General features: G+C 40.0%; 1 protein-coding gene across 1 annotated transcript in view; it reads left to right on the plus strand.

Annotated features, from left to right (window-relative positions):
* Positions 1 to 9698, plus strand: part of brinp2 (bone morphogenetic protein/retinoic acid inducible neural-specific 2) — a 123662-nt gene extending 113964 nt beyond the window's left edge. The window contains exons 7-8 of the mRNA XM_029725720.1: positions 1532 to 1754; positions 5893 to 9698. Coding sequence (XP_029581580.1) covers positions 1532 to 1754; positions 5893 to 7012 — 1343 coding nt within the window. The 3' untranslated portion in view covers positions 7013 to 9698. The remainder of the gene's footprint in view (positions 1 to 1531; positions 1755 to 5892) is intronic.
* The last annotated feature ends 1158 nt before the right edge of the window (positions 9699 to 10856 follow it).

The following is a 10856-nucleotide window of genomic DNA, read 5'->3' on the forward strand; positions in this document are numbered from 1 at the left end:
ATTTTCCATGAATATGAACATAAAGTCACAAATGCCAGAAAAGGGGGAATAGACAGACGCATTCCTTTTGTGTTCTGTGAATCCCAATGATCATTCAAATGGCCTGGGTTATACAGAGCATGTGGAGGGAAGCAGAGGCATTGATCACTCCAGTTAATGGCACCATATCCTACGTCCCAAATTGCACCATATCCCCGCTCCTATGGGCCCTAGTCAAAAGTAGTACACTAAAAAGGGAATAGGGTGCCATTTGGGACACATCCAATATGTTTCACATGGTGGGTGAGCCTGACAAACAGCAAGTCGATGCGCCCTGATTTTCAGCTATAGGGTGCAAGGTGAAAGATTAGTTTTTTATTAGATGATATTACCACTCTATAGCCTTGGCTTGTCAGGTGGGTGGTTAGAATGCGTAAGTACATGCTAGGAAGATGTGTTATATGATGAGGGCATAATGTAGTGTCTAACCACATATGAAAGTACGTTGTTACTCTGCCTCCTCGTGTCAAAGGAGACCACATTTTCGGAAGTAGGTAACCATAAGAGAATAACATCTATGTTTATCTTGTACCAGATATGTAAGCACAGGCAGGTACATAATAGGCTACTTATCACTGCTTATTCTGTTTTCCAAGAAAAAGGGAAGTAGCATACAGTACCAGTCAAAAGTTTGGACACATCTACTCATTCAAGGGTTTTTCTTTACTACAGTTAGTGTTCAATTAATGCATGTGAACGCATGCCAACAACATAGTAATTTAGTAAGGTTTTTTCAGTAGTAGTTCCTCTGGTATTATGCCCATGTCAACAAATAATCAGGCAGGAGGTCTATCGAGATAGAATGCAATCAAATTATTTACCATTAAACAAAGCATTTTAACACTGAACAAACTAATGGATCCATCAAATACCTATTGCGACATTGCATGCATTTGAGACTGATAGTATGAAGAGAGGTGACACCGCAAGTCTGATGTGTAACCCAATTGAGCCGTTGAATGTGATAAACTAAAACTTTATGTTATCAACTAATTTGGTGTTGGCTCACTCAGGATCATTGAGCACTGTAATGACCTGAGCCTGTCAGTTTAACTACAAATGTACTCACTACCGTGTTGCCAAGAGTAGCATACAGGAATATAAAAGCTCTAGCCCCCATAACAATTGCAGGTCTCACTCAGTTGGGCTTTGTAAAAAAGTACTGTGTGTCTTCATTGCAGTGATTTGATAAGATACTTCATAGCAGCTGCATAGGGAGATAACTTGCCTAGGGCATAAGTAGGAAGTCTCTGGATGGTTTAAATTGACACTGTAGTGAAATAATATAATGATAATGTAGAGCTGTCCATGGTAAATTAGGGATATGAACCATAATTGCACATTAAAAGGTATAATCCATAATATAAATATCTGGTTCAAATTAAGAAAAGTGAAGAAAATAAAAATATATTGATGGTTGTGAAATTATTTACTTTTTTAAGATTTAAAAAACTAATTGTGTTTTTATGGTGATTGTTTCTCAATTTCTTAGATGAATTCAAGGCCTTCATGAAAAAACTACCAACGGACCGTTTTTTAAACACATCCATGGTATTCAAGTTTTGGGCAACAGATGCAGCTCTCCAGAAGCGCTACAGCCAATTGGAGATCAGCACCAATTTGGTTCTTGGGAAAGCCCAGAAGATTGTGAGGAAACTCTTCACTCTGAGCAAGCGCTGTCCCAAACTGCCAAGGATCAGCCTCTCTAGGGAAAGGTACGAAAATGGGAACATCACATGCTCTTAAATGATTGCTCAAATATATCTGCCATATCAGATGAAAACTTGTTTGTATTGGCTTTTGAACATCTTACACCTACTTTATTGGTAAATTACATAAATGAACTATTATGTAAAACCACTTGATGGCATTTTATCATCATTGTTTCCTCTTTTATATCAAGTTATGTTGTTTGGGTCAGGTCTTCATGCTCTTCACCCTTGACTTTTTCCCCATTTTGTGGTGTTACAGCCTGAATTTAAAATTGATTCAATTGAGATGTTTGGTCACTGGCCTACACACAATAATGTTAAAGTGGCATTATGCTTTATTCGAAATGTTGTCTTGAGTCAGTAAGTATTCAACGCATTTTTTATGGCAAGCCTAAATAAGTTCAGGAGTAACAATTTGCAATTCACTTTTTGTCCTGAATACAACGTCTTATGTTTGGGGCAAATCCAATACACCACATGACTGAGTACCACTTAGGGCTGTTGCGGTGACCATATTACTGCCAAAGCGGCGGTGGCGAGTCATGAAGACAGTTAAATTCCATGTGACCGTTTAGTCATGTTAATGAGACTTCTCCCAGCTCTGATGCCACTGATGGTCATTAGTAGCCTACCAAACTTGCTAATAACTGCCTTGTACTCGGCACTCTATTATCCCTCTAATCACTCAGACATCAATGCAAATGTAATCAAAATCTAATCAAACATGAGCTCATGTCACGCAACATTTCTATAGGCTATGTAATTGCGCAAGAAAACAGAGGAGGAACCCATCTGCTTTCTATAGGCTAGGCCTACTATATTTATTTCTCAACTTTCCTAATATTAAGCACATTGCTTATATTTACAACAGGAGTATTGCCTTACTTGGCTGGCATGAAAATGAACCACGGGAAAAGCGTCCTCCATTCGCTATTTAAGTATTTTTTTCCCACTGCCACTTTTTCGATACAGGTGCATGATAATGGTCCATTCTAAATCAAAACAAATTTCATGCATAATTGCATTTGCAGTCACTTTTGAGAATGGTGTTTCTCGCTAATAGAACATTCACGCTTATAGCCTACTACCATGTGCGCATTTCTGCGCTTATAATGTGAAGAAATAGCCTAATAGTTTATCAACATTTTAAGATAAAAACGTTCTGATCTGTTGCGTCAGTCACATTGCATAAAAATGTTTTTTTGATGGTAGTGGTTGTATGAATTTGGGATCTATCGCATCCCACAACTGTCCCAGACTATGTTTGGAATATTTATTTCTCGCACAGAATAGGTCGACCTTTCCACTATGGAGGATAGTAGATTGACATAGGCTAGTGCTTTTGCTGTTCATTAGGCCTACTCATGTTGTTGGCTAACGAAAAGTAAATGTGGACAGTTCTTCCAATATCTTCAATATGCACCTCGGAATTTGATAAGGATGCGTGCAGTTGCGTCCCTGATGTGTCGGTCTTCACTTGTAGCCTGTGAGAAAGATCCGATCACGTGATGGAGAGCCATGTAAGTGAGAGGTAATTCAGAGCACACAGCACTTGGGGAGAAGGGCACAATGCAAGCACTCAGGGAAAAATGTACAACACAGCACTCAGGGAGAAAGGCACAACGCAGCACTCGGGGAGAAGGGCACAACGGCCACTGGCTGCAAAAGGCATGGATTTTTTTAGGGTGCATTACGGCCACACTTTGTTAACCGCTCAACACAAAATATCCGCATGTGCGCACTCTCTCAAATCGTTTGGAGAAAATACCCTTCATTTTTTATTCAGCTTTGTTCAATTGTATTCTTCAAACTATAAAATTATGCCAGGGAATTCTAAGCAAATCTTGTCTGCTAAATTAACTAGTGTAGCCCACAGCCATTTGGCATAGCCAGATCAGGACCTAACCTAAGGACAACTCAGAGTATGCTATTCTGTTCCTCTGAAATAGACAACATTTTCTTCATATAATGCTTCTTTAGAACTGTCTAAAATAAAGAATGGATTTATTGTGAAGATGTAGGCTATTTTACAAGGATTTATTAGACTAAAATGTAGATGTTCCAAAGGTCTGCATCAATGGGTTGTGTGGAAGCCAGGAGATGCTAAATGTGTTTATGTTAATTAGCGGTCAATTACCGTGAGACCGACAGTTATTTGCTTGACAATCACCGGCTGACGAAATTTCATGACTACCACAGCCCTAGTACCGCTCTCCATATTTTTAAGCATAGTGTTGGCTGAATCATGTTATCGATATGCTTGTAATCAATAAGGGCTGGGGAGCTTTTAAGGATAAAAAATAAACAGAATGGAGCTTAGCACAGGCAAAATCCTAGTGGAAAACCTTGTTCAGTGTGCTTTCCACCAGACACTGGGAGATGAATTCACCTTTCAGCAAAAAAATAACCTAAAACACAAGGCCAAATCTACATTGGAGTTGCTTACCAAGAAGACAGTGAATGTTCCTGAGTGGCCAAGTTACAGTTTTTACTTAAATCTGCTTGAAAATGTATGGCAAGACCTGAAAATGGTTGTCTAGCAATGATTAACAACCAATTTGACAGAGCTTAAAGAATTTTGAAAAGAATAATGGGCAAATGTTGCACAATCCAAGTGTGGAAAGCTCTTAGAGACTTACCCAGAAAGCTGTAATCGCTGTCAAAGGTGATTATAAAATGAATTGATTCAGGGGGTTGAATACTTATCAAGATATTTTAGTGTTTTATTTTTCATAAATGTTTTACAGATGTTAGAAAGGTTCTTCCGCTTTGACATTATAGAGTATTTTGTGTAGATTGTTGTCAAAATAAATTCTATTAAATCAATTTTAATCCCACTTTGTAACAAAGCAAAATGTGGAAAAAGTAGAGAGGTGTGAATACTTTATGAAGGCACTGACTTGGCTGAGTTGTCTGTCATTAAGATGCAATTTGTTATCTGGTGCTGTGAGAAAACCAGTGCAAGCGTCTGAAATGAAAGAGAGGGCGAGAGAGAGCTGTTTAGTATCTCTTCTCCGATTGAAGTGGTCTGTATGATGTGAGGTCTACGGTGGCATGTCTGTAATCAAGTGCTCTTAGAGACAACAGGTTGGTGTTATTAACGTCTTGCCCACTGAACACTTCAATTTCTTTGACAGGCGCTACCTCTGGCTGTCATTCACTTCCTTAATTCTGTTCAAACAAATAAAAACAATCTATTCAGCTCAGCTGAGCCAGAAGTTGTATTCTACATTATCATGTGCTATATAAGCCCTCATTTTGATATGCATGCCTCGGAAAGGAAAGTTTCATATTTGAGCTTTATGTTGTGCAAGTCCCAATACAAAACCTGTTGAGTAAAACTACTATTTGCAGAACCAATTACTCAATAGGGCTTAGTAGAAAGTTACAGCAAGGTACAACATTTTTAATTTATGTACAATATTTGTGTTATTTTCCCCCTAAATGAGGTTGCACCAAAAATATCTCATCCTACCAAAGCTTGTACATAAATAATGAACACAGATTTAATAGCAAATTCACTTTATAGTGAGTATTATGTATAATAAATCGACAAATAGATACAATCTAAGAATGATTTAGCAATAACATATTGGTATTTAAAAGAACAGGTATGTTCTGCAGGTTCTGGAATACATGTTCTGCATAATTCAATAGGGCTGAGAAATAGTGTGAAATGGACTCTGGGAGACACTATACTCCAGAGTAAACTGAACAGTTGGGAGAAGGATCTTGTGTGTAGGGCTCTTGCTATTCTTCTGAATTCCAAAGACGGGCGATAAGCCTTTTAAAGGCCACATCAATCATTATTTGACACTTACTAAATGGGATGATGTTAAGTGAATGTTAAGGGCTCTATTCCGCGATTGAAATGTAAAGGTTATTTCCGATTGAACCGACATATGCAGCGTTTACCCTGAATGCAGTCTTTGCTAAAGCGGGAATATTGCCTTTAAATTTCAGCTTTCGCTGTAAAGCTGAATTTCTGCGATTCGCATTGAATAGAGCCCTAAGACATTGTCATCACTTGTGTCCTGTATGCACTCCTCTATCCTTTCTATAGGGTACATTAGTGTTAGTCAAAGGAAACATTTTTTAAGTAAAGATTATGTTTTTGAAAATAATGCTCTTTCCTCTTTAGGACACCAGGATTTTGGCTGAGCAAGGCCCAGTCACTCCTGTACTGCAACGAGCATGGAATCCTGGGCACGTTTTCAGAGGAGATGCAAAGCTGCACCTGCACTGCAGAGCACAGTAGCGCCTGCCAGGGGACAGTGCCCTGTGAGGTCGGAGAGGGGTCAACCTGCCTCTCATGTGCCCCGGACAACATCACCCGCTGTGGCTTGTGCCACCCTGGCAACATCCTGCACCTGGGCTCGTGTCGGCCCAACATAGCAAACTCTCTGGACCACTACCTGAACATTGACTTTGACATGCCGGACACAGAGGTCAAGTATCTGCTCCAGCAGCTGGACAGTCGCATGGAGGTCCATGCCATCTACATCAGCAATGATGTGCGTCTGGGCAGCTGGTTCAACCCGGCCTGGAGGAAACGCATGCTCCTCACTCTAAAGAGCAACAAAAACAAATCCAACCTCATTCATATGCTAATGGGAATCTCATTCCAGATCTGCTCCACAAAAAACAGTACCCTGGAGCCTGTGCCTGCTATCTATGTCAACCCATTTGGGGGCAGCCATTCGGAGAGTTGGTTCATGCCTGTCAACCAGCAGGACTTCCCAGACTGGGAGAGAACTAAATTGGATGCCTCTCTGCAGTGCTACAACTGGACGCTGATGCTGGGCAACAAATGGAAGTCCTTCTTCGAGACAGTGCACATTTACCTGCGCAGCCGCATCCTGACCGACGACCCCACTATCAACGAGACCCTTTTCTACGAGCCCCTGGACCTGGACGACCACACGTCCAACCTGGGCTACATGAAGATCAACAGTCTCAAGGTGTTCGGCTACAGCATGCACTTTGACCCAGAGGGAATCAAAGACCTGATTTTGCAGCTGGACTACCCATACACGCAAGGAACCCAGGACGCAGCCTTTCATATGCTGCTGGAGATGAGAGACCGCATCAACCGGCTCTCCCCGCCCGGAGTGCAGCCATTGGACATCTTTTCATGTCTGCTCCGCCACAGGCTCAAGCTCTCCACCAGCGAGGTGGTGCGTATCCGAGACTCCCTCCAGATTTTCAACTCCAAGCTGCCCAATTCCTCTGAGGCAGAGCTGGGCCAGTTATGCAGCTAGCTCAGTCTAAATTAGGGTCCAGAGAGTGCTGCGCTGCTGGTTACTCTTCAGTCATCCGCCAATTTATCCATCTGGTTTGGAAAACATGTACATATATTTCTGAGATGTCTAGAACATTCCTATACACTTGCTGAAAGACTGTGGCGTGTGTTGAATCTGGTGAATGTGGAGTGATGTCATGACAACAGATAGAGTTTTTAATATAGAAAGCAAGGAGCTCAGATGAGTTTTCCAAAGGATTACTATGGCTGTTCATCTGTTGGCATGAAGTTAAGGAAATGGAACAGGATTTCCCTTTCTAACTCTTTTTTTCTTTGGTTACAGAACAATTTAATTTTAATGGGAAAATATATGCTGAATGAGTTGTTGATTATGCTTAACAGTTTATTTTGATAATCATTCACATTTTGTTATCCTTGCCTTTCCATTTTATCTTTCGTTCAAAACCATACAAGATATGTATTTGTGCTTAACATTTGGTTGAGAAGCCCATGACTGAATCGTTCTATTCAGCAACATTACTTTACCAAAAGAAGGTGAAAATTGTGGCAAACTGAGTGGCATAAATGTCTTAAATGTTGAGTTTAGTTTTTCAGCTGACTTCAAGATGAATTCTTCTGACATGGTTACAAAAGGTCTGTGGATACAGCTCTGTAAATATTGCTCCATCTATGTGGAAAGTGCACATAACTTTTATTTGATAACCAAGTGCAAACACCCCAAAAATATTAGTAAAAAAAAAATTCATGCCTTATAATGGAGAGTCAATGTTCAGATAAAAAGCACATTTAGTTAAGTTTAATTTCCATGCTGGATGTTTTGAAAATATTTTGCAAACATAACACCTTTTTTGGAATAGGCTAACTGTATTTGCATTCTAATGAGTACACTGTATTGTGGATCTTACCTGTAAATGCCAGTCACAATTCCAGTTAAACATATTGCGGATTTTTTTTTTTTTTTTAACTACTTCTTTAACTCAAATGTTTATTAATGGTATTCACGGTAGGTCTAGATTGGAACTCAGATAAATATGAGCTGATAAACTGGAGACCATGCATTTGTCTTGGTATATTGTAACTGGATATGTTTCATATCTTTTACACGGACTGTGATGGTTCAACAATTTACCATCCTGCTGTATCTGTATCATATGTTAACGTACTATCTGACCTTTCATTATCTACAAAACCTACATCTTGAGTGAAAAATTGCTGTCATAAATCTACTGCTGGAATAGCTGTGTTTCTAGGATTTATCAATTGTACCATTGGACAATAGGAACATTTGGTCTCGACAAAGAACACATATTTAAATGTCCCTCTTCACTGTACGAATCCTCTTTGTTACCATGAAATGGAATTACCCTGGGTGCTTCCTGATAAGATGAATGTTCTCTAATATATGAAGTGCAGCATTTGCAAGTTAAAACTCATTTCCAAGGTTGTCACAGAGCACGGGAACCAAACACACATTGTCACATCGCATCAAACTCACTGTGCCTCTGAACAACCTGGGAAAAACATCAAACTATTTTACTAAGATGGGAGTCACAAACACAGGCACTTCATTGTTAACGGCGGCCGTCCTTAAGCTTTTTATGGCCACCATGTTCAAGGCTGGACAGCTCTTTTCATGTGTGCTCTGTCCATTTTCCATTGGTGAGAGGACGCCTGACATGTAAATATCCCTGTGGAAGTAAAGGGTCTTCTACAATGCCAACACTGTCACTTAGCAGTGGCCTGTTTGTCTGGTGTGCAAGTCTTGGGACTGGTGCCAACGTCCTGAGGCATGACCTCTCTATTATGGTTTATAACTTATTTGATATGTGGGGGACATCTTTCTTTCCACAGGGAGCCCAACATTAGCTTTTCAATGGGTAATGATATGAGAGAATGGCACCACTATAAGAGGTTATCATTACAGTTTGATTTGAATGTCATCTTTAGCTGCCTTTATTTAATTACATTTTGTATGTCATCAGTATTGCTACCATCAAAATCAAACTATATATAAAGGTGGTAGCAACATGGTTAAAAGATTTGAACAAGTTGTGAACACTTACAATGATCAATTATATACATTTATCTCTGAAATAATTACAGTTATAACTTGTTCCTATATTTCTACCATGTAAGTACCTATACTGTAAAGTACACTACTTATGCGAGCCATTCAAGAAATAAGCAACAAACTCTCTGTATGTCTAGCTTGTACTATTCCTGACATAATTAACCCGAGCAGTTTTTCCATACAGTATGAAAGGTAATTGTCGTTGGAAAAATGTACAAATATTTCCTAAACGCCTTCAACTTCTGTATGGTTATAGAATCAGATGTTGTTTTGCCCCTGAAAGCTACAAATGTCCAGAACCAAAGTGCTGAATGTAAATATTCTTAGGTTGACTCCATCCACTTTGATCAGACTCTACTTCACACAGCTCAGTCAAGAATATAAAATATCAGCTCAGTATCCAGCTGAAAGAATTATATTTGATTATATGATCATGTTTTATGTATTTGTATCTGTACATACTGAATGAGGCGCTACATACACAAGCTTACTGGTTGGCTCTGTAAAGAACAGTTTAACTTTTTATTATTGTTTGATCAAAAATATTTGTTTCTCTCAATGTTTTAACAGGATGTAAATGTTATTATATTAAATAATAAAAAAGAACAACTAAGTTTGCATTCCTTTGTATTCTCTCCATATAAAAACAATGAATTGGATGCACAGTATTTCAGATATGCATTCGAAAGACATTGGAGTATGTTACCTTTTTGCAGTTGCGTATGTGTTCTGATAATGATAGTTAATTCTGACTACTTTCGATGTCAGTGGAGGTGGTTGGGAGGAGGTATAGGAGGACGGGCTCATTGTAATGGCTGGAACGGAATCAAAGGAACGGAGTCAAACGTGGTTTCCATATGTTTGTGTTTGATACCGTTCCATTTATTCCATTCCAGCCATTACAATGAGGCCGTCCTACTACAGCTCCTCCCAGCAGCCTTCACTGTTATAAATCAAATCAAATGTATTTATATAGCCCTTCTTATATCAGCTGATATCTCAAAGTGCTGTACAGAAACCCAGCCTAAAACCCCAAACAGCAAGTAATGCAGGTGTAGAAGCACGGTGGCTAGGAAAAACTCCCTAGAAAGGCCAAAACCTAGGAAGAAACCTAGAGTAGAACCAGGCTATGAATGGTGGCCAGTCCTCTTCTGGCTGTGCCGGGTGGAGATTATAACAGAACATGGCCAAGATGTTCAAATGTTCATAAATTACCAGCATGATCAAATAATAATAATCACAGTAGTTGTCGTGGGTGCAACAGGTCAGCACCTCAAGAGTAAATGTCAGTTGGCTTTTCATAGCCAATCATTGAGAGTATCTCTACCGCTCCTGCTGTCTCTAGAGAGTTGAAAACAGCAGGTCTGGGACAGGTAGCACGTCCGGTGAACAGGTCAGGGTTCCATAGCCGCAGGCAGAACAGTTAAAACTGGAGCAGCAGCACGGCCAGGTGGACTGGGGACAGCAAGGAGTCATCATGCCAGGTAGTCCTGAGGCATGGTCCAAGGGCTCAGGTCCTCCGAGAGAGAGAAAGAAAGAAAGAAAGAAAGAAAGAAAGAAAGAAAAGAGAGAGAGAGAGAGAATTAGAGAGAGCATACTTAAATTCACACAGGACACCGGATAAGACAGGAGAAATACTCCAGATATAACAGACTGACCCTAGCCCCCCGACACATAAACTACTGCAGCATAAATACTGGAGGCTGAGACAGGAGGGGTCAGGAGACACTGTGGCCCCATCCGTTGATACCCCCCGGACAGGGCCAAACAG

This window comes from Salmo trutta, chromosome 31 (genome assembly GCF_901001165.1).
Source record: "Salmo trutta chromosome 31, fSalTru1.1, whole genome shotgun sequence".
NCBI classification, from domain to species: Eukaryota; Metazoa; Chordata; class Actinopteri; order Salmoniformes; family Salmonidae; genus Salmo; species Salmo trutta.